This window comes from Bos indicus, chromosome 2, assembly GCF_029378745.1.
Source record: "Bos indicus isolate NIAB-ARS_2022 breed Sahiwal x Tharparkar chromosome 2, NIAB-ARS_B.indTharparkar_mat_pri_1.0, whole genome shotgun sequence".
In the NCBI taxonomy this organism is placed as follows: domain Eukaryota; kingdom Metazoa; phylum Chordata; class Mammalia; order Artiodactyla; family Bovidae; genus Bos; species Bos indicus.
Genome location: NC_091761.1, coordinates 65,519,834 through 65,544,557, shown reverse-complemented (window position 1 = coordinate 65,544,557; position 24,724 = coordinate 65,519,834). Strand labels below are relative to the sequence as shown.

Genomic DNA, 24,724 nt, shown 5'->3' with positions numbered 1-24,724 from the left:
GGGAATGGGAAATGATCTTGCCAAGAATGTAGGTGACACAGAGCACACAGCCCCTGGTCTCAGAACACCATAAATTCCCAGTTCTTGTAATTTTATGATGTCAGTTAAAAAAAAAAAAAGTTGAGATTTTCTGTTGCAAAGGACTAACCAATGTCCAGAAAAGGGTATACATACCTTGAATATATTCTGGAATATAAAACTGAAATCACAATCCTGAGGCCAAAGCACAGTACCTCAGATCAGACTAAAACAGGAAGAGCAATGGGCCAAACCAATTCATGCTGTTTCACCCAACGTTCAGTTTGATGGATAAAATACCCCACCGCAAGGAACTCTTGATCACACATTGCTAAATGGAGGTAATTTTTAATTTTTTTTTCTAAGAAACCTTAATTTACCCTTTATATATTAACCTTAAAAAACTTAAGTTGGTGGGTGTCTCAAGTCTGCATGTATTCAAGACAATTAACAAATCATGTCTTTGTAACATGAGATGTAACGAATCTTAGACTTCTTTGACTTTGCAATTAACTTGGCATTTCTCCAATGATCTACATCACTAAAGAGAAATTGAACAAAGCCTAACCTTAAAGAGTCTCAGGTAGCAAATACCACTTCTGTTTTGCTATTATAGTCCCTGCATCTTGAACAGTACTTAGTATACAGAATGTTCCAAACAAATACTGCAGAATAAATCACACTCTGAACGATGAAACAGCCTAAGGAATATTTCATTTTTAAAAGCCATGCTGAAAATGGCATCCTTTAAATGGGAAAGTGAATGTTTTTGGTATAACTCAGATCCAAACTGCTCTTGACAGCAGCAAATCTAAATGAAATATATTCATTAATGGAGAAGAGAGAGACATCTAGTGGATGGATTCAAAGACTAAACTCAAAAGCTACCTCTGCCACTCCTTCCATCTGTTAAATGTCTTTTAAATCATGTGTCTTCTTTGTGAAATAGGTAAAAACAAGTAGTACCTTCAATTTCAATAATATAAAAATGCTAAAGATTAAGTGTAGTCTCCTACGTGGGGTTTAAGAAGTCGTATCTTTCTCCTTGGGGAAAAAGTACTTAAAACCATTTAATTCATTCTTCCAATGCCCTAAGAAATAATGTCCAGAGTTGTTACTTCCATTTTATAAAGGTGGAAAAGAAAATTAGGTAGGAAAATAGTACTGTTCAGATCAAATAACCATATATGTATTTTTTTAGATATATCAATGACAGATGAATTCAGACATACAACTCAAATGCAATCCAAATGTGGAATCATTAGCAAATCCTTGAAGTTATTAAAATATATACATAAAGTGTTGAACTACTTTTTCAATGAACCATCTTACAAAAGATGAATTTTAAAGACAGCTATAAATGTATATGTAAATTTTTAATTTGTGCCAAATTTGTGACCTATTTTTAAAACAGATATCCCCCTGCCTGCATTGTAAGTATTCTTTTAAATTACTGGATCAAAACAGTGACAAGATCAGAAATATCATTTCCACAAGTCCTTTTTGAACCAGATCTTTTTTCCAAGAAATATCTGAGCACTTCCCACATGCCATAACTTCCTAACATTATCATAAACTTCACTTTTTATTTGTAGTCTAAAAATGCTTTCTCTGTTTCTAAAACCAGTTCAGGTACTAATTAATAAAAAAACAGTTATGCCACTGACAAATTTAAATTTCAGTATTAGTGAGAGCTGAAATATGGTACATAAATTTAGCATTTTAGAGATACATGGCTAAAATGTGTAAGAGCTCAAATATGCCATTTCACCTATATTGGGACAGTTTAAGATTCCAAAGCTTGTTCTGTATATGAGGTGTCCTTTACTTTCTTTTTAAAGACCATTGCCTCTTAACATCTAATTCAGTCTCAAATAGACATCCTGAGTTTTAGGCTCTTGCTATTCATTCAGCCCTCTGGCCTGGTAACTATGGGCATCATGCACGACTTGGTAGACATTAAGTCATTTAACACCTTCCTCTTATAAACAGCATCTAGCATAAGAATGCTGGTATGAGCTCTCCCAAGAGAATGATGAGTCTGAGAGGCTAAGCAATGTTGCCAAATAAATTTTGGAAAACAAAATCATATGCTATTCAATATAAACAAGTATCATTCCCAACAAGTCCTATTCTGTGACTATTAAAGTGGTCTCACACAATGTGTTTCCTCATCTATAAAGTGAGTTTAAGTAGACCAAACTCTGAAAATTCCCCAGTGATACTGATGTCAATTTGGGTGTGATATCAACCTTAACTGCATCAACTTTTAAGTCAGTCAGTGTTTGAAGGAGACACCTTCTCATCTTATGCCCCACTCTTCAAACTTGTCTACAATCACTTGCTCTCTCTCTGCCCAACTACTAACCGTTTCACAGGCTGTTTCTTCTATAACTAAAAACATCTTCCCCATCTACTCTCCAACTACCAAAATCTTATTCTTCTTTCAGGATCTCAGGAAAGACCAGTAGTATTTCAATACAAAGTGAAGTACTTCTCTGTGAAGTACTTCTATCATCTCATGAATATATGTGACATCTCAGCTAAGCATCATGGCACCAAAAACAAGTCTCAGATTTTTTTACTGCCCAGCCTTCTAAACAATGGATTCTTAAGAATTTGTTTGGGAATGATACCATGTATGGCCAATAAGAGAAAGACTGTGTGGTTCTAATTCCAGTATTAACTTTCTAATAAAACTCCAAGAGATTAACAGCCTACCATACCACTGACTTATTAATTGAAAATGGAGGCAATTTTGAAGTCATCACCTCTAAATCAATTGGTTTAAAATGAAATTTGAACAAAACAATCATAACTGATCAATAAAAACCAGAGCTAGAAATCAGGAGTTTTTTTACTGTTGATATTGAATGTTACAAAACATTTCAGGGCATTTCAATTAGCCTTGTACAATGCAATGATTTTCAGAGACATGGTCATTTACATCAGAGATTTCAAAATGATCAAAGACCTAGTTAAGGAACTACTGAAGATCTACTTCAGAAAATTTGATCATTTAAATAATTCCCCACTGTTTTATGTAAAGTATCACTGTTTTATTTTTAAGGCAAAAACTACTGGCATTAAAAAACATTAATAATTCAGTCTTAAGTTTTCTGATACAGATATTTTTTTAAGGAAAAAAGCTATATACTCAAGTAACTCAAACTGTTAATTTCAAAGTGAAAAATGGCTTTTATTCATTCATCTATCAGACACAGCCACCTAACCACCACACTGTGCCAGACAATACCGTAAGGCCCTAGAAAGAGTATATGGATAAGACAAACCCTACTTTGAGATTTCACTTTTGTCAACTATTGTTGGGTAACATTTATCAGTATTTTAAGAATCTCAGGCACACATAAAATACTAATTTTAAACCATAAAGTGTTGAAAGTGTTAGTCACTCAGTAGTGTCCTACTCTCTGTGACCCCATGGACTGTAGCCCACCAGGCTTCTCTGTCCACAAATTCTCCAGGCTAGGATACTGGAGTGGGTAGCCAGCCATTCCCTTCTCCAGAGGATCTTCTCATTCCAGGGATCAAATTGGGTCTCCTGCATTGAAGGCAGATTGTTTCCCTTCTGAGCCATCAGGGAAGCTAATTTTAAACCACAGCCGCACTTATATTGGGCTTCCCAGGTGGGGTTATTGGTAAAGAACCTGCCTGCCAATGCAAGAGACTAAGACACAGGTTTGATCCCTGGGTGAGGAAGATCCTCTGGAGAAGTAAATGGCAACCAGCTCTAGTATTCTTGCCTGGAGAGTCCCAAGGACCGAGAAGCCTGGTGGGTTACAATCCATAGGATCACAAAGAGTCGGATAGGACTGAAGTGACTTAGCACACTTATATTGTGTATGTATTTTCCACTTCACCTGAGTTTTCTCCCTAAAACCCACTACCACCACCACCATCTTTACGAAAAGAAATTCTAAGTTAACATGATGTTTTGCAAAACTCAGGGCAAAATATTCCTCACTCCTCTGAGAGCATCTTTACTAATACATTAGCCTCTGAGCTCAGGGCAGATGTTCTATTCACCCTCATGCAGTGCCTGAATCACAGTATGTAGTCAAGAAGTGCCCGTGAGATTAGAGGCCCCAGATTTGATGCACTACATAGAGTATAAATGAGTTGTAATGTCTGAATAAAACTGAAACTATTTTGACTCAGCATCTTAGCTTTAAATGTAATACATAAAAATCACCAAAAGTGAAGAAACACTGGAAAACAGTATAAGAATAATAATTTGCTAAATCAAAATAAAGAATACTTTTCTTCTTCCATTTTTAATTTCCTTATTTTCTTCTTTCAGGTTTTTTTCCCCCAATTGCCACTTTTTCTAAATCATTCATTTCTATTTTTGTTTTTTTGTTTTTTTTTACTGTGCCTGTGACACTGGAACAATGTTAAAGTAATTCTAAATTCAAATAGGTGTTATTTCCTTTCAGCTCCAAGTTAAAAATGTATCAGTTAAACTGGGTTATGGCATAGAGAATATCAAAGACAACCATAGATTTTAACTTGTTTTTGTTAAGGTTCTACCAAGACCAAGCAGGTTATAAAGAAAACTCTGGAATGCTGGGGGAAAATGTGGAAGAGAGATGAACATTTATATAGTACTATGGTGTTATTAACAATGAGTCGCAGAAATCCGTTTCCACTAATGTCTAAAAACTTTTCATACTCACAAGCAGATCTAAATATTGTTGCTTAAGGTTAGCTTAGATGTGATATGGAACTAATTATAAAAATAAATTTTTATTTTCTGAATTTGCTGTGAAAGTTCCTTATAAACTCTCAATAACAACTCTGCCCCAGGCCAACTATATAGAGTAAGTGTTATTACACAGAAACATATTCTAAAAGACAGGATTCCAATATGAATGAGAGAATGCTTCACTCCTAGAGTTGGCACATATTTTGGTTTGTATGTTAGCTAATATATTTAGTCCCTGTTAACCGAAGCTGAGATTCTTGGTGTTAACAGTTAAAGAAGAGACTGCCAAGGGCTATCCAAGGTACTCAAGGTTACTGAAGATGAATTACAAAATATCAGGGAGTACGGGGTCACAAGAGTCAGAGATGGGATGGTAAGAAAATCACAAATTCACTGGATTTCACTAGTGACAGAAAGTCCAGTATTTATAACAGCACTCTTTACAATGACACAAATAAGCTTTTACATTACAAATAATTTCCTCAACATTGTTACAAGTACTCTAGTACCACCTTTAGGGTTATCTGAAAGTTTTTATTCATATAGACATATTCTCTAGGACTTCTCTAGAAATTAAGTAAAGAATAGAGAACATAATAGCCTATTATCCACACAGTTCATTTTATTTCTGAAGGTATTTCTAGAAACTGCAAGAACAATTTATTTCCATTTTTTAAAGTAGCTTTGAAAACAAACCAAAAAATGTATATTAAGGGACCTGAATATATTAACTGCCTTATCTCTTATCAAAAAGGAAGATCGATCAGAACAGGATGATTACTTGCAGTATACATCTTTTAGAGATTTTAAGGGTAAGCTGTACTTACCAAAGAGTAAACATCATATTAGAGAGAGCCATCATCTATTTTATTTCTGTCTGTTAGTATTTCCAATTGATTAAAAGTCCTGCCTATCAAAAAAGAGACCTTTAAAAACATCTTTACTACCACAAACAGATTAGTCTCACAACTCATAAAAACTGCATTGTTAATCCAGGTAACACTGTGCTGTGATATGCTTAGTCGCTCAATTGTGTCCAACTCTTTGCAACCCCGTGGACTGCAGCCTGCCAGGTTCCTCTGTCCATGGGGATTCTCCAGGCAAGAATATTGGAGTGGGTTGTCATGCCTTCTTCCAGGAGATCTTTCCAACCCAGATCTCCCACATTGCGGGGAGATTCTTTACTATCTGAGCCACCAGGGAAGCCCAAGAATACTGGAGTGGATAGCCTATCCCCTCTCCAGGGGATCTTCCTGGCCCAGGAATCAAACCAGGGTCTCCCGCATGTAGGCGATTCTTTACCAGCTGAGCTACCAGGGAAGCTCCCAGATAACACTACTATCTTATATATAAATTGAATTAAGGTCGAGCAAGTTCAAACAATATGTCCATGATTATATAAATTTTTTTTTCATGTTTTAACAATAACAACAATAATAAAAGTTGAAGGACTTGTATTATCAATCTGTAGAACTAGAATAAAAATTTCAACAATTGGCTTTAGGCTTCAGTCTGGTGTTTTTCCAATGTAACATGCTTATGCAGTCTCTTATACTGGTGTTATAGGTTTTAATCACCTTGGCCAACCTCTATACATATACAACCAAGGGTGCTTTAAATTAATGATATACAATGACAGGAGAGATGTAAAGGACGTAAGACCACTGTTTCTATCATATTATATACCAGGAAACATACAGGAAAGGCTAGAGACTTCTTGTTTCCCCAAGTAAGTTTAAGCTTAAAATAAAATTTCTGACCCTCAAGTTTATTTATTTACTATTCAATCATCTCAGATGGAAAAGACAGTTATGACAATACTAATAATAATACTGTATTGGGCCAGGTGGATAAAATCTTTAATGCTTATTAATTTAGTTCTGTATCAAAAGATCTTTGAAAAAGCAAAGTGCAGAACAGTATATATAGTAAGCTCTTATTTCTGTAAAACAAGGGAGCTATATTCATTCCTATATGCACAGAAAACTACAAGGACATAAAAGACATTCTAAGAGTGTAATGATGAGAAAAAATGAGGCTAGGGTAGGAAAGAAATCTTTCATTATGTACTCTTTGGTACTACTTGAACAGTTTTTTTTTTTTTAACAATGTTCATGAAATACTTTTTCAAATAAAACAAGATCTTTGATCCTGACAGGATTACCATTTTACAACATACAGTATGTTCCTGACTGCCACACTCAAAAGAATTAAGATTCACATAAATGATTAATATAATTTTAAACATCCATATTCACTCTAAATAAAAACTAAAGTTTACTCCTCAAATCTATATTAAAGACAAAAACACTTTAACTGTTCTTAGATTTTTGGACAGAAGTATATATTAATATTAATCCTGTGTGGTTTTTCATGGTTAATGAAGTTCAAGTGTTCACTGGTATTACTGCTTAAGTTCTAAAAGCCTATAAAACATCTCTCATTTTAGTCTTCTATAAATAACTGGCAAAATTTCAAGTTCACAAGAAATTTTCTACCACATATATAGAGAGATTTCAATGAATTCTACTATTTCAACAGAAATAAAAAGCATATAAATATATAAACACAAAGTAGAACGACACTGCTTCTAAAAAAAAAACATTAGAAAAGGTAATTCAGTTTTAATTTATTTTCATCACTTGTTCTTCATGATCCAGATTATTTTAAAATGTAATGAAAATTAACTTTCCATGATATGTCAGGGACTGGCACTAAAAAAATTTTTGGACTGCAAATGAGTTATACAAATGAAAATATCAAATGGAGATCCAGTTATCAAAATGAAAGCACTCAACATATTAAAAGTTCACAATTATTTGTTTAGAGCACATAAAAAAGTCAGCTCACTAACCAACTGTTGAGATTTTAAAGAACTATTGCAGAGGTTTGAAGAAAATAGATTTATTAGTTAACTTATAAAGATTAAAGAGCTTAAAACAAGTATTAAAAAGAAATTTGTGCCTTTATTAGAATGGTGTTAGGCTTTAAATATACCAATTTGGGTAATCAAATTATTCATTTTTTAATAAGAAATGACACTACAGAACTGCAATACTGGTCCAACAGTCTTGTCTTTACTTTTCCTTTAAAGCGAGAAAACAGAATGCAAGTAATCAGAAAGCACTAGCAGGCATCAGTTAATCCAAGACACTAGCTTCTTAGTTCCAAAAGCACTTGCAAAGAAAACCATTGGGGGGCACAGGAGGGTGGAAGCACTTCATAATAACTGGAATCCCATGAGTGTGTGTGTACGCCAAGTCTCACAGGCTATTTTTTGTATTTATCCTTTACTTGGTCACTTTTTTATTTTTACCCTCAAATACTAGTTTTTCTTTGACTTTTTTTCCTCAAAGTATAAAAAGTATGAAATATAAACAAGCTCTTGCATTGCACACACTTCAAAGTGTACAATTCAAGCATTATAGAGCTATCTACATACTGATAAATCCCATCAAATCTTGGATAATTCAATAATATACAAAATACCAGGGCACAGAAAGAACTAAAACCCACTTCTTTTGATACACATAAGATTCAAATATTCAATCTAAAGAAAAACACTTAATCATTTTGGCTCTCCTCTACATTCGCATGTTGATATACTTATTAAAATATTCCTGTATAATTAATGTTTGGTCTTATTATTTCAAGTCAGGTTCAAAACCAGCCATCCAGACAAAACAGGTAATCAGAAAGACTATTTCTTCCCCACCTCCCTAACCCCAATAACTATGAAGCCAATTTTACGACATGACTCCAAACACTGGATTGTGACGACAAATGCTAGGTCCAATTTCTTCATAATCCTTTTTGGTGTGGCATACTTGGTAGAACTCAGGCTGAAAATAAAAACAGATTTTTGGAAAGGTCAAAAATGTACCACTTTAAATCCAAAACGTTTATCAGTCCATTTATGGTAGCTGAACAAAGCTTTGAAATTCCAACTGTGACTCAAAATCAGCTACAAGTCTATAACCAAAACTGAAAAGGAGCATTTGACAAAAGTCTCTCCAACCCCTCTCCTCAACGTTTGTTTCTCCTGGAATTTTTCAATTTTGAAAAAATTGAATGGAATGGAAGGCTAAATCTCAAATGCCCAACTATTCTGTTGTGGCTTTCCCACACTGTACAGTGAATCAAGAAAAGCAGCAGCATTCATGTAAGTTACAGATGATGTATTCCAGGTCATGCTCCAAAAACTTCTAGATGAACTTGCTTTCCTCACTGAAGGTCTGGTATAGACAGACTATTCCATAGTCTATTACCTCATTTCTCCAAGGAGAAAGTTACACACTCAACTAGGTGATAGAGACAGCACAAATGAAGACAATTCAAATTAAGGAAGAAAATAACTTTTACCTCTTATTTTTAAGTGCTTTTATTGAAATCCAAGGTTGTATGGTTTTCAATAATTCAAATAAAAGTTCTTACATTTTATTTTATACTGTGTACTATAGGATAAAGCTAAAAAAGTTAAGTCACTCAGTCGTGTACAACTCTTTGCGACATCATGGACTGCAGCCCACGAGGCTCCTCTGTCCATGGATTTTCCAGGCAAGGATACTGGAGTGGGTTGCCGTTTCCTTCTCCAGGTACTACAGGATAGAGCACCACTACTTACGAGGTGAAGGATGTTAAAATTTAAAGTATCTTTTAAAGGGACTTTAAGATGTTTTGGTTTGGGAGAGGTATCTTATTAATTCCCTTGACTCAAGTTTAGAACATCATACTTTTTATGTGGTAACTTAATATTTTAAAATATTTGCACAGAAAAAACAATGACCTTCTGATACCTGTATTACTACAGAGTTAAGCCTGTGCTCTACAACAAAAGAAGCTACCACAATGAGAAATCTGCACACTGCAATGAAGAACAGCCTCCAGTTGCTGAAACTAGAAAAAGCCCACGTGCAGCAATGAAGATTCAGCACATCCAAAAAAAAAAAATATGTTAAATAAATTTTAAAAAGAACTGCTCACTCAAAAAATGTCTAGCAAGAACAACAACAAAAAAAAACCCCCAAAAACCAGTAAGTCCAAATAAATTCCACTTTTCAAAAATACTATGTTTATTTGTGTTCAATTTTAAAACTTTCCTGTGCAATATTACATAAAAATTTAAGAAATTTCTCTTGTTCTTCTAAATTGTTTAAGTTGATAAATTACTTTATCTTTAAAACAAAAAGGTCAAATTTTAAAGCTTCATTTCACTTACTGTGGAAGCCAGCATAGATCCTCCAAACCAAACTGCGTATCGTTGCATGTGATGTGTAATGACTTGTACATCAATAGGTTTTGGCTATAAAAGATGTAGTAAGATCAGTTCAATGGTAAACTCATATAACAATTCTTGTATTATTTAACCTTAGTTGTACATACTCAAAAATAAACAAATAAAAAAGATGTGAGGTGGGGGTGTACATAGAGCAAAACAATGTAACAGAAACAAATTAAGCTAATTTTATTATTTTTAAAAAAAATATAACCACAGTAAAGTAAGGGAAACGAACTAATCCAGGTAACCCATGAACACAGTATTAGGACTACGCCCTCAAGGTTAAGCTAAAAACTAAGCAAACACTGAACTCTCATTAGTCGGTCTATTTCTCACAGTGGCATGGATCAATAACTCTAAAATGACTACATATGTATTCCAGGACTGAGCAAACAACAAACATAAGGCTGGTTTCTCACCATCAGAGAAGAGCATTACAAATATAGGAAGGTATAAGGCTAGAATGAACCTTACAGTATTCTGGAACTTCTATTATCAGTATGAATCTGTAGTTTTTAGTTTAAACAGAGAACTAGATTTATATGCACACACACACACACAAACACACACACTACATCTGACAGCCAACAAGGCCTAGATGCACTGACCCCTCAGTAACAACTGAATATATATCTAGTGTCCAAATCCTGGTTTCTTTTAATTGAAGTACAGTTGGTTTACAATATTGTGTTAGTTTTTGGAATTTGGAATTCCAAAACATAATTCCAAATAATGGAATTTGCAAAATACCACTTGGCAACTACCACAGCAATAACTAAATATGATGTTATAAGCAGTGGCTGAGACTTTGATGAAAAACAAGTCAGTTATACATAATCTGAAAGTATCATCCTATAAGATTCTTATTAAATATAAAGGAAAAAATAATAACTTTATAATAGAGACACCTGACACACTTAACCAGGTGATCCAAGTTAACATATAAAACAAATCATGCGTTTGGCAATGCAATGCAGTAAAAAGAATACAATATCACTTCTGTACTATTACTGCAAAAAATGCATTATCTGAACCCAATCATAAGAAAACATCAGACAAACCCAAACTGAGAAACAGCTTGCAAAATAAATTTCCTGTTGTCTTCAAAAATATTAAAATTATAAAAGACAAAAAAAAATGAGTACTTTTTCCAGATAAGAGGGAAATGAAACCAAATTCAAACATATGATCTTGGACTGACTCCTAGACCAGAAAAAAAAAAAAAAATATATTATTTTTATATATATATTTTGATTTTGATAATTGTAATGGCCTGTTTTTAGGAAATACACACTAACGTTTAGGGGTAATAGGCTATATTTGCAACTCACTCTCAAATAGTTCAGGAAGATACATGTATACATACATATATTTATAAAAACAGAAAAATAAAGCAAATATGCTAAAATTTAGAAATCTAGGAGACGAATATATAGGAATTCCACTAGAATTTGCCAACAGTTTCAAAGTATGAAATTATTTTGGAATAAAAAAATTTTTTAATTTATGTATCACAAAAAGATACGGCTTTTTGTTACTATAAAAAAGCTATTTGACTGTCATTTAAAATTGGATTGACAGAAAAAAAAGCCAGATTTAAATACAGATATATAAAGATGTTATAAAGATCCATAAAAATAACTACTGAATAAAATAAAAGGGAAGGTGGAGTACTCCAGTATGTATGATTTTTCCTATATTATTAGATATGTTAGCATAGTGCTGATATCACTGAGAGGAAAAAAAAAATCAGTTCTTATTTAGAAATGTGTAAGAAGCATAAAAATATTTTAACATTTTCATTTAGCTGCAATGAGTCATTACAAACTAAACCACCACTTTTTACTGTACTCCAAGGAATAGTTTAAAGATAATCAAAATTTAGGGGCTGAAAGTCAGCTATCATGCAATTCTTCAAACAGCAGTAAAGCAGAGTGTTGTATCTACTGCTTTCAAGTAATTCTGGGTGACTGGTAGTCTCGGATGAAGCCCTCATTCTTGGTAATTTTCCAAGCTGCATAAATGTGTTTTACTTAGTAACATATCTTCTGAATCAATGTTTTGCTTCAATATCCCACAATATCCCATAATGAAAATGAAACAAATTTACTGAAAATTTGTCTTACAAATATGTAAAGCAGTCATCTGAGAATTTGAAGTTAATTTTGATTTTTTTTGACAGCAAGCCCAAAATTACAGGACAGAAATTGAAAGGTTATTTTCCTGTACCACCAATCTCATTTCACACTATGAGGCTGCTATAGGAGAGGATAAAGTCAGTGTGTGAAAACAGGTGAAATCACACAACAGTCTCTCTCTTTCAACTCTGCTTTGTTGTCCTGCTATAAAAGGTATTTAATATTTTGTAGACTCATAAAGAATATTATTCCTGGAATATGCAACAAATCTACTATATGTAAATTATTTGTGAGATAAACATTAAAAAAATCTCTCTCATAGCTATAAAAGTGAAAGTGCTAGTCACTCAGTCACGGCTGACTCTGCGAGCCCACGACAGCCCACCAGGCTCCTCTGTCCATGGAATTCTCCAGGCAACAATACTGCAGTGGGCTGTCGTATTTTCCAGAAATATAGGTTATATCCTAGAGGAATGGAATGACCAAGAATATCATGGATATGAATCTATAAAATTAACCACTTTCCATTAGATACCTCAGGCTCCTCTTACCTTCCAAAGAAAAGCTGGCAGACATTCTACATTTCCAATACAATAATCAAGGCACCCTCAACCTTTCCACCAATAATTGAGAAAACCTACCTTCAATCTACCACCACTCAATTCCTCACTTAATTTCAGCCTGGCATCTACAGTTCTTTTCAAATCTCTTTGCAAACGACGTCCAAAGTCCCTGAACATGGTTGAACCTCCAGAGAGGACAATATTCTGTATTAGTAGAGAAAAATAAATAAATAGAACTTTTACATAAAGAGAAGTTTAGATGTGGTTTTAAATCTACATTCACCAACAGAGAGAAAATAAAGACATTTTTAGAAGTGTGACTTAGAATACAATTTTGCTATAAACACCGACCTTGTAGAGAGGACGTCTGACATCGATAGGACAATTCTGAATTACTTCATCTACAACTTCTGAGATAGGCTGGGTAAAGTCTGGGTTAGCAAACTGAAAAGTAAGTTGGACACATGATAGAGATTAGACCACTACTGATTTAAATATCACAATTAAAAATTAAGAAACTTTTCAGTTAAAAAATAAAGGACTTATAGAAATATTAAATTCTGGTCTCTGATTCAAATTAAAGACACTGAAATCAGAGATTTCAAAAGAAATAAAATTAAAATAATGATTACATATACCATTTCATAACCATCAGATTAGCAAAAATGTAAAGCCAAACATATACTATGACCTGGCAAAAATCTATATAAATGGGAGCACTTTACAATGCTGATGAGAACATACATTGATGTAAAGATTACTCACTATAGCACTTTAGCATTCAAAAGAAAGTTCCTGAGATTAACTCTCTCTGATACTATTGACTGGTATTTTCTGCGGAATAATTCAAAACAAGTCTATCTTAAAAAAAGAAACAAGACTTACCTCTGGATGAAAAAAAATTTCAGGTCCCAAGAATCTCTCATATCCAACATCAATGGAAAACTCTTTCTTTGAGATAGCATTGATTCCAGTATACTGTTTAATCCACTTTGATCCATCTGTATCATACTTGTTAAATTCTTTTACTAAGTCTGGGCAGACATAACTATAGCGCTCCTAGAAAACGAAGAGTAATTTTTCCCTCTTGTTTTAGGAAAAGCAAAACAGAATGGTATTTATTCTCAGTAAACTAAAATCAAATCAAAAAATATCTTCAGAAAATAAAATTCAGAGACTAAGATGAAGAAAATTTTATGTTAGGATGTTATCATATGTATAGTACAAATAAACAGCTCATCTCCTGGGCTTCACATACAAATAGAATAAGATTTAACAAAGAGTTGATTTCTAATATTTCAGTGCTACTTCATGAAAGCACTCATTAATGTCATACAAAATTTTATACTGTTTCAATAATTAAAGGACTTTATATTTTAGAAAAGAGAAAACATAAAATACAAAAGAATTGCAGAATAAATACCTGACTTAACCACACAAATTAATACAATAAGAGGTACAAATTATTAGGTATAAAATAAACTTCAAGGATATATTGTACAACATGGGGAATATAGCCAATATTTTGAATGAACTATGATCTTTAAAAGCTATGGCTCACTATGCTGTACACCTGTAACATATATATTAGAGCAACTATGCTTCATTAATGCACTATAATCATGAAAAGACTGTCAAATCAATGGAATTATTTTTACCTGGGAAGTTTTGCTTTTACGAAAAGCATATACGAAAACATATACGAAATTTTAAACATATAAGAAATTTTTTAGAAATGTTGACAAATGATAAATTTTAAAAAGCAATGCTAAATATTTTGGTATTTTGCATAAGCCCTAGTGTAGCCTACAAATTATTAAAATACCTTACACAGCCTTCACATTTTTCTTCTATCTGCCATATCATTTGAACCTACCATTGCATCTATCCTATAGCCCAATGAATCAATGACACCAAAAATTTTATTCTAACAGACAACTGTTAGAATCAGAAATAAATAAATCAGTGAAAATTGAGATGTGAGGACTCTGAAGTGAACTAATAACAGGCATACCCCATTTTACTGTGCTTTGCCGATAGCGTATGTTTTACAAACTGAAGATATCTGGCATCTGAATTATCAGATGACAGCATGCGTTAGCAAAAAATATTTTTTAATTAAAGTACAGGATTCCAAATTAAAGTATGTACATTTTATAGACATAATGCTATTGCCACTTAATAGACTGTAGTGTAACCATAACTTTTAAATGCACTGGGAAACCAAAAAATTTGTGTGACTTGCTTTTTTGTGATACTCCCTTTCCCACAGTGGGACAGAACAGAACCCATAGTACCTCCAAGGCATGCTACATTTATTTTACTTAAGACAGTAACTATGTTGAAGTCAGTTTGTATAAATATCCTTATATGTTAGTCCTCTCAAATGTGAAATGTGGTGAGAACAAGCAACAACTTGCTAAGCCCCCAAAATTTCCTCTAAGAAATACAGAGAAAAAATATAAATAAGAATAGTGGTTTGTAACTGGGTAACAAAAGCTTTTTTTAAACTACTGTTCTTGACTTAAGAATTTTTCCTATTAATATTATAAACATGACTTTAATTTCTAACTGAATTATATTCTCAGAATCATTTTTTACCTTCACTGCCTTAGCAGTTTCCAAGGACTGCTCTGGAGGAATTCCTACTTCTCGGTCTCTCAACAATTGCTGAATAAAATATGTTATATCTCGTCCTGCGATGGGAATGTGCTTAATACAGCTGCCAATCACATACCCTTCAGCCTAGATGGGGAAAAAGTGTCAAATTTACTTTCAGTGTTTTCAAGAATCACCTAAACTAATCACTAAAGATCAATTTCTTAGATTACTACATTTGTATCCTTAAGTATTGCTTCATTCCAGGAAAACTCTTCTAGTCTTTATTCCTCAACTGTATTCTTTACAGCTAACTTACCACAGAATTTACAATACTGTACAGACACCATGAATGAGAATGGCAAGTTAGATTTATTATCCCACTGATAAGAGTTTATAACAAAGACTGAAATGACTCAAAAGCAAAGAAATAGTGAATTTCTTAAGTATTAAAGGTTTTAGATAACAGACTTCAAACAGGATATTACTGTTTAAATTTTCTATAATTTCAGCAAAAAATTTAAATTGCATTGTAGGAAATAATCATTAACACATATTTTCTATCATTTTTATAATGAAGTAGGTATCAACTTAAGTCTGAGATAGTCCATGCACTGTAATACTTCCAAATAATTTAATTTTACAGAATGAATTCATAAATTTACTACAACTCAGAAGTACAAAAATAATGTAACAAAATTAAATTTTATTAACACAGTTATTTATGAAAAAGTAGAGTATTATTATTAATTATGATAAGTTAGATGTTTACTATAAACCATACAGCAAAACTCACCAAAATCAAATGACAATAACAAAGAAATACACAGCATAGCTAAGTCAGTAAAAAAGACAAAATGAAATTATAAAACACATTCCATTAATTCAAAAGAATGCAGGAAAAAATAATAGGAACACCCAATTCTTAATATGCTTCATAAAACTATTCCAAGTTGGTAGCTTCTTTTTGTAAATTATCTACTCCAATATTAACTATAAGGATAAAGACCTTATTGCTTAACTGTGTAGATATTAAGAAAAGGCTGCAGTCAGGCAGAACAAGTTCAAATCCTAGCACCATGACCTACTTGGTGATGTTAAGGAACTCATGTGCATTTTATAAGTAAGTAAACTGAGGTCCTTAAAGGATAATATAATCTACAACGTAGATCTTGAGGTTAAAATGAGAATTTTAAATGAACAATTTAAGAATCTTTATGTATCTCTAAGCAGCATACATGTATCCATTATTTAATCCTCAAAACAGTTCTATTAAACAGGTTGCTATTATTGTTCCCATTCTGGAAAAAAAAAAAAGGAAAAGAATATGTAGCACTAAGAAAAATATGCCAACTAAATTATAAAAAGCTATCAAAATATTAGATATAACCCTAATTTCCAAGATATTAAAATATCCCCCAATACAATACAATAAAATGTAGAATAGCCATATAAAAAGATATTTGGCAAAATAAGTAAAGTACTAGACATGCTACAACATGGATAAACCTTGACAACACTGGGCTATGTGAAAGGACAATCACCAAGAGTGTAGGACTCTGTTTATATGAAATATCCAGAACAAGCAAAACTATAGAGTCAGAAAAGGTAGACTGGGCTAAAGGTAAAGGGGGAGAGTGAATACTAAAAGATATAAGGTTTCTTTTTAGAGTGATAAAAATTTTTTTAATTGACTCTGGTAATGATGCACTTTATGAATATACAAAAAACACTGCATGGTACACTATAAACGAATGAATTGTGTGGCGTGTGAATTACATCTCAAAAAAGTTTCTATTTTTTTTTTTAAAGGACAAGTATTACTAAAACTATTATGATATCAGGAGGGTGAATTATGACATCTAACCTAAGGCAGAGGATGAGACGGCTGGATGGCATCACCGACTCGATGGACATGAGTTTGAGTGAACTCCGGGAGTTGGTGATGGACAGGGAGGCCTGGTGTGCTGCAATTCATGGGGTTGCAAAGAGTCGGACACGACTGACAGACTGAACTGAACTGAACCTAATAATCACTCTGAGGATGTAACTGTCAACAGAGGTTGCCCGGTGTATTAAAATGAGGAATAAGAATAATGAAGAAATAAAAGTTCAAAACAATTTCATTCTTTACATGATATTCAATATAATATAAAAAATTTTTTAAAGAGAAACATTTCTATATATACCAACCCAAAGAGATCAGTATGAATTCAAGTAATAATTCTGAATCTATTGGGCACAATGAAAAAATTTAATTTGTCATTAAAAATTAGAAGTAGAAAGTCTTTGGCAGAAAAATGCCTTCTCTCACAAATAATCCAATCTGATGCATTTTTCTTAATTGTGCTTGATTAAATCCATGTAAAGCACAATCACAACTTGAGCTTTTTAATTCAAAAAATGTAATTTCCCAAAAGTCACTGATGGTCATGTGCTTTCAACTAACTGCCATTTTAGTAGAAAGCTAACACAAGTATGAAATCTGTTAATTAAGAAGAGAAAGAAAAACTATTCACTGGCTGTGGAGTAGGAAATGGCAACCCACTCTCCAGTATTCTTGCCTGGAGAATCCCATGGACAGAGGAGTCTGGCAGGCTACAGTCCATGGGGTCACAAAGAGTTGGACATGACTGAGCGACTTAGCACATTCACTGGCTAACATAAATCCAAACTGGAAAACTGAATTCCATGTTTAAGAAAAGAAAGGCACATTTCCATTCCAGATACTGTAATTCATCATTTCCTAACTACAAACTGGAAACTTCTAGTAATTTTCTAATTATTTTTAACTACAGGCAAACCTATAGCAAAAAAAAACAAAACTGGAATTTGTTTATAATAATGTGAGCAAAACAACTATAGCTGAGCAATGACCAAATTTTAGTAAATAAATATAATATTTCAAGTTTTTTTAAAAGGTGGCATTAATCTATATAATTAAACTTTGCTAGATGTTAACTGCTATTTTGTTCAGTAATTTTAAAATATCCTTACCACAGGGATGACATGAGTGACACCGTCTCCACTGTCTATTACCGTACCGGTCAACGTCCGTTCTCCTACTTGTCTAGAGGTCCAAGACGCAGCTAAGGCAAGAACGGCCTTGAAAAAAAGAAATATGGCAGGCAAGAAAATAAAGAGTTAATAGAAAATTTCATTTTATTGTAGAACTTTATTCAATTGTAAATGTAGTATCTTTAGAAAGGAAATACACAGAATTAACTTACATTATACAATAAAATTGTTTATATCCTATATATTATTAAGACAAAGCCTTACATTAGTTTTTAAGGGCATATTTATAATTTTCCATATTTTAGTGAGGGCCATTTTCCTCCTATAGCCAAAAAAAAGTGGAAGACTAACATGAGATACCACAGTACTAACATATAGGAGACTAACATGAGATAATACAGTATAGGACTTAAACTCTGTGTATATGGCCTAGCCCGTAACAAACACAAAAGTAAAAGTAAGGCAGAGAAGCACACAACCACCAACCATTAGTTATTCAATACATAGATGGCTATACACAAGTATCACTCTTATAATATTACCTCCAAATTTTCTAAATGCAACATGCATTCAGGAATATGTAACAAGCGATATAACCAGAGAAAAGACCACTGCACACTTCCAAATACTATGATTTAATTAGGAAAACAAAGTTGATGAAATGTTTTTCTATAAAAAATCTTGGCATAAGCAATAAAGTATAAGTTTTTCCATTTACAAATTAAGAAATTAATGTAACTAGTTCAATTAAAAAAACTAAATCTCATATAAATCCAAGCCTCAAACAAGATAATTAATTAAAAACAGTACTAAGTTGGCTTTATTTTATCTACTTGCAATATAATAGCTGTAAGGAATCTAGAAAGGTAACTAGACCATCCTCTTACTTTAACACTGGATCACACCATAATCATTATGGGCTAACAGAACTACACAATAATTTATATACTTATTAAGCATTTGTGATATGCCAGGGATCACATTTGCTACAGGGTTAAGAAACAAGTAAGAAGTAAGCTCTGTTCCTAAGAGGGGAGAGAGACTATTCCACTGTTCCACACAGATTTATTTCCATACAAATTAAATTCGACAAAACTTATAAACTTAAAAAACTATAGGGATTTGTGATATACAGTATACAGAGGGGCACAATGGCGACAGTGGTCAAACATATGCAGTGGTAACTAATTCAAAGCAGACTACAAAAAAGGATACAATGAATGTTCTAAGGGTAAATCAATGTGTATACAACATTCTTGACATGAACTCTGAATAAATATTAGTTCCCTTATTTCTGTTTTACAAAAGGCCTTATTAATTTACCCAAAAACCATCAACTTACTTCCTTTTAACACTTCTCTTTTACTCACTAAATAGTTCCATTGTTCTAATGATTTCTAAATTATCAATTCAATAGAAAACTATGATATGTTTTGAAATTAAGAAAAATACACAAATATTTTAAGGTTAAATTAAACCAGGTTAAAATTTAAGAGCCATGCTTATTTTGACATCTAAACTTGCTTACCTGTACAGCAATGTACAAGCCAGGAACATTGAAAGACTCAAACATTATTTCAGCAGTATATTCCCTGTTTTCTGGAGTATTCAGTGGAGGTTCAGTCTATGAAATTGAATAACATTTAAATAGGCAATATCAGATTACTGTGATAACTTTATACATAATTTGTAAGTGAGAAATAATGTATTTCAAACACTATATTTATATAAAAGTCATTAAACCCAGAGGTACAAAGCTAACGAAAAACTGTAGAGAATTCAAATAGATCTATACATACATATAACTGTTAGAGTGTAAAATGGAGATGTTTACACAGTTCTCTTCAGTTTAAGTTATGTGACTGCATACACCACACCACTTAGAAACCTATGGGGTAAGTCTGGGTCAGAAACTATCCCAGTGAGGTAAGAAAGGACCTAAGGAACAGCACCCAAAATCCTGAACTTCATGCTTCACCTTTGCCTCAGGAATACCTAAATTATTTTATATCACCAAGCTTGAAACCACATAAGATATTATTCTCATGAATCTGATTTGACTATTTAATTCTTTTTGTTATCTCAAATACTTAAACTTGAAATGCAAAACTTTAAATTTAAGAAATACAGAATTATCTTTTTGACCTGGGGTTAAGGAAAAAGTCCTTAAATTTAATGAGCACAACTTGCAAAAGGAAAGACAGATAAAACTTAAAATCACTGCAAATAAAATCATGTTCTAGATTTTAAAAGACACCATAGAAATCTTTTTTTCAATTAACTGGTATTAGATCTTTTCCATTCATACAACCTTTAACTTCTAAACTACTTGATGTATTTAAACTTAATGGTAACCCACTCCAGTGTTCTTGCCTGGAGAATCCCAGGGAAGGGGGAGCCTGGTAGGCTGCCATCTATGGGGTCGCACAGAGTCGGACACGACTGAAGCGACTTAGCAGCAGCAGCAGCAGGAAGGCTTTGGACTATGTTCAAGAATTTGGAGATAATTTAGTAATAGTTATGTATAAAATTAAGCAAACTTAAAAAACCAAGGCAGTTAAATTATAAACTCCAGAAGTCTATACAAAATAAAATTTAATCAGAAGATCTCACAAGGAAAATATACAAATAGCTAATAAGCACATGAAAAAGTACTCAATGTTATCAGTCGTCAGAAAAATGCAAATTAAAACCAAAATGAGAAAGCTCACACCCACCAGAATGGCTAAAATTAAAAAGACTGATACATATCAAATGTTAGATAGAACGCAGAGTAACCGGATCAATAACACATTGTGGGTGGGTGTGCAAAAAGGTACAATCCTTTGGGAAAAGTTCTGAAACTTTCCTATAAAATCAATCATACAGCTACCCTATGGCACAACAATTCCTTATCTAGGTGTTTTTTACACAAGAGAAATAAAAACATGTTCACAAAAGACTTGTATAAGAACATTCACAATACCCAAAATATTCATAACTATCAAAAACTTGGAACAGCCCAGGTGATTTTCAACAGGGAAATGGGCAGTGAGGCATATTTATACAACAGAGTATGACCAGCAAAAAAAAGCATTAAATGCAACAACATGTATGAATCTCAAGATTATGGTGAATGAAGTCTTACCAAAGAGCACATTTTATACAATTCCATGTATATGAAACTCAAAAATGAGGAAAATGGATATGTGTGGGAAAAAAATTGGAACAAGGGTTGCCTCCAAGAGATGGGGGTAGGGATTAACTGGAAAAGGCATGAGATAACTTTGCAGCTTAACAGTAATGTTCTGTATCTTGATAAGGGTTTGGGTTACACAGACATATGCATCTGTCGAAACTACAGAAGGGCAACGATTAATACATCATGCATCCTGCAGGCCAAATCTAGTCAACCACTTCTTTTTGTAAATAAAAGTCGACTGGAACACAGCCACAGCCACTCATTTAAGTACTGCATATGGCTGCTTTCCTACTACAACAGCAGAGCTAAGCAGCTGCAACAGAGACCACATGGTTCACAAAGCCAAAAATCTTTCCTATCTACCTTTAGACAAAGTTTGCCAACGCCTGGTCAAACCGATAAAATGACAGGGTTAAGATGTGTGATTTTACAGAATGTAAGTTTTACAGAAAAGAAAAAAATGTAAACAATAATAAACTCTAGTTGATGATAATGTATGCTAAAGTAGTTAGGGGTGAATTGACTCAATCTGCAACTCTTTGTGGTGATTTAAAAAGTAAGATGGAGTAATAGAAAGGTAACCAAATAAACAGATGTTCTAAGACAATTACAGCAAAATTGAATGCTGAGTCTAGATTGTAGGTGCTCACTGCAAGGTTCTTTGAACTTTGTATTTATGTATATGTATATTCCCATATTTATGTGTATATATATATATTCACAATCACCATAATAAAATATAAAATATTAATTTTACCCAAAATTATGATGTAACTATATCACAGAAAGAGGAAGAAGATAAGGATATTGTGTTAAGGAGGGGGGACAAAAGGAAAAGAACAAAATACTCATCTTTCCTAGTAGGAACTTATAGTATCTAATATTTAAAATAACAAATGAAATACATGAGAAAACTATCAGGGAAAACTCTTTAAAATGTTAAAGTGTGTGCCTCTGGAGAATCAAGTGTTTAAGAGTAGGGAGAGGTTAGGAAGAAAAATGCTGTTTTTTAAAGTTAAATCTATAGCAATTAAATTTTTAAAGTTATAAACATGTATTGCTTTAATAAAAAAAGTTTAAAAATTAAATTACATATTTTATTAGCAAGAATCACAAATGAAATAAAAATCACACCCGCTATTTTTTTAATTTAAAAAAAAAAAGTGCCATGTTTCCAACTTTTTCCCCTCAAATTTATAGTTGAAGATACTAAATATGATCCAGATTTATCACAATATTTTTAGATACATGACAAATAAATTATAGCCTATTGAGTACAGATGTAATGAAAACATTCTCATTAAGCTTCTTCAAAAATTTCCTCACTGAAATTATAAGTTGTGCTTACCAAAAGAAAATAATGATCTTCAGGTTCCGCCCTTAAATATTTAAAGATGACTTGCTCCATAAACCTTTCCATCAAGTCCCAGTCTTCAACTATACCATGGCGGATTGGCCACTATTAAAACAAAAAAATAAAACAGGAATCAAATCTTTATTAATATCAAAAATAAAACAAATCATTAGTGAATAGTAGAAGAGGGAAGCATTTCTTACGTATAATGACACACAGATCATTAGGAGATGCATACTTAAGTAGAGATTAAGGAAATGATTTCTACATATTTTCAGATGTTTCTATTTAAAAAAAATGCAAATATGTCAAAATGTTATAAACTATTCAATCTAGATGAAAGATTGCACCACTCTTTCTGGATTTTTGAAAATTTTATAATAGAAACATACCCCATTAAAATTCAGCTTGTGAAAATTACAGGTTATGACAATTTGCTTAATCTTTATTAGCTCTCACAAATATTTGTTGCATGTTTTATATATAAAAAACAGTTGGTAAATAAACAGCAAGAATAATCGTAAATCAAGCAAGCAAAATTTTGTAAGACAAGTCATACATATCTATATAGACTCAGTTTCAAAACTGAACCTGGCAGAACTACAGCAAATTCAAAAAGATATGGCAAATATTTTAAATTTTCCAGGGAAATTTGGTGATACTCAGAATCAGTTTGACACTACATATCTACTAGTTTAAGACAGTATAGTTTCAACCATCAGTCAGTAACATCACTTCTTTGAAAAACTGGATTACCAGCAGTTGCTTTGATAAAAATTAAATCCCTCCCCCCAAAAATCCATAAAATAAGAAATGTAAAAAGTAAATTAAGAATGAGGATGGGGATACAAAATCTAATTCCAGGTGTGAGAAACTGTGACCTACCTGACAGGCACATGCATCCTAATAGTAACTAACAATTTAACAAAAATATTTTCCTTTCAAAGAAGTGTCATTTTTTTTCAAGTAGCTACGTTGCTACTTAACAAACAGATTGTTAAAATTTCTTTCTAAGTGACAAAAAACTGTCAAAACTTTACTGAGACACTAAAGGCACTAAGAAAGTTCGTGAACCTCTGCAATAAAACAGTTTCACAACACATAAAACTAAAGTAAAAATTAGTATTCTGAATATATGAAGAATTCCTTAAACAAGCAAAGTAAAAGCTTAGGCAAAAATCTTCCAAAATTTTACAAAAGAAACATTTTTAAAAATATACTTCCATGCACATAGAATAAATATACACTCAGTACCTAAGGATGAATACACTAGTGAAGAAAATATCCTACTGTCATTTAGTCATCATTAAACCTCTTATCTATTCATTTCTAATAACCACATTTCACCAAAACCTTCTAATAGATACTTCTTAAAGCATTACACTTAAAAAATAACTTCTACTCCTCACTGACTCATTGGAAAAGACTCTGATGCTGGGAAAGATTGAAGGTGGGAGAAGGGGATGACAGAGGATGAGATGGATGGATGGTATCACTGACTCAACGGACATGAATTTGAGTAAACTCTGGGGGTTGGTGATGGACAGGGAGGCCTGGCGTGCTGCAGTCCATGAAGTCGCAGAGTCAGACACGACTGAGCGACTGAACTGAACTCCTCACTTTGCTTTAGGAAAGGAAAAAAATGTACTTATTACATCATTCATTTTATAACATTACTGGAAGTTTACATATTTTAATGTTCCAAATGATATTTATTCATCATCTATTATTGTGCACCTACTATGAATCATTGGCACAAATGCTAAGGCCATGAACATCCTGCCATAAGAATCTATCTAATGAAAGAAATATAGCAGATACAAACATTAGCTTTTAAAGAAATAAAGTAC

At 32.7% G+C, this 24,724-nt stretch overlaps 1 protein-coding gene across 1 annotated transcript in view; it reads right to left on the bottom strand.

Annotated features, from left to right (window-relative positions):
- Positions 1 to 7,353: 7,353 nt before the first annotated feature.
- Positions 7,354 to 24,724, bottom strand: part of ACTR3 (actin related protein 3) — a 47,475-nt gene continuing 30,104 nt past the window's right edge. The window contains exons 4-12 of the mRNA XM_070768697.1: positions 22,869 to 22,979; positions 19,868 to 19,963; positions 18,319 to 18,426; positions 15,325 to 15,468; positions 13,609 to 13,782; positions 13,075 to 13,167; positions 12,802 to 12,927; positions 9,963 to 10,046; positions 7,354 to 8,586 (exon numbers count right to left, since the gene is read on the bottom strand). Coding sequence (XP_070624798.1) covers positions 8,491 to 8,586; positions 9,963 to 10,046; positions 12,802 to 12,927; positions 13,075 to 13,167; positions 13,609 to 13,782; positions 15,325 to 15,468; positions 18,319 to 18,426; positions 19,868 to 19,963; positions 22,869 to 22,979 — 1,032 coding nt within the window. The 3' untranslated portion in view covers positions 7,354 to 8,490. The remainder of the gene's footprint in view (positions 8,587 to 9,962; positions 10,047 to 12,801; positions 12,928 to 13,074; positions 13,168 to 13,608; positions 13,783 to 15,324; positions 15,469 to 18,318; positions 18,427 to 19,867; positions 19,964 to 22,868; positions 22,980 to 24,724) is intronic.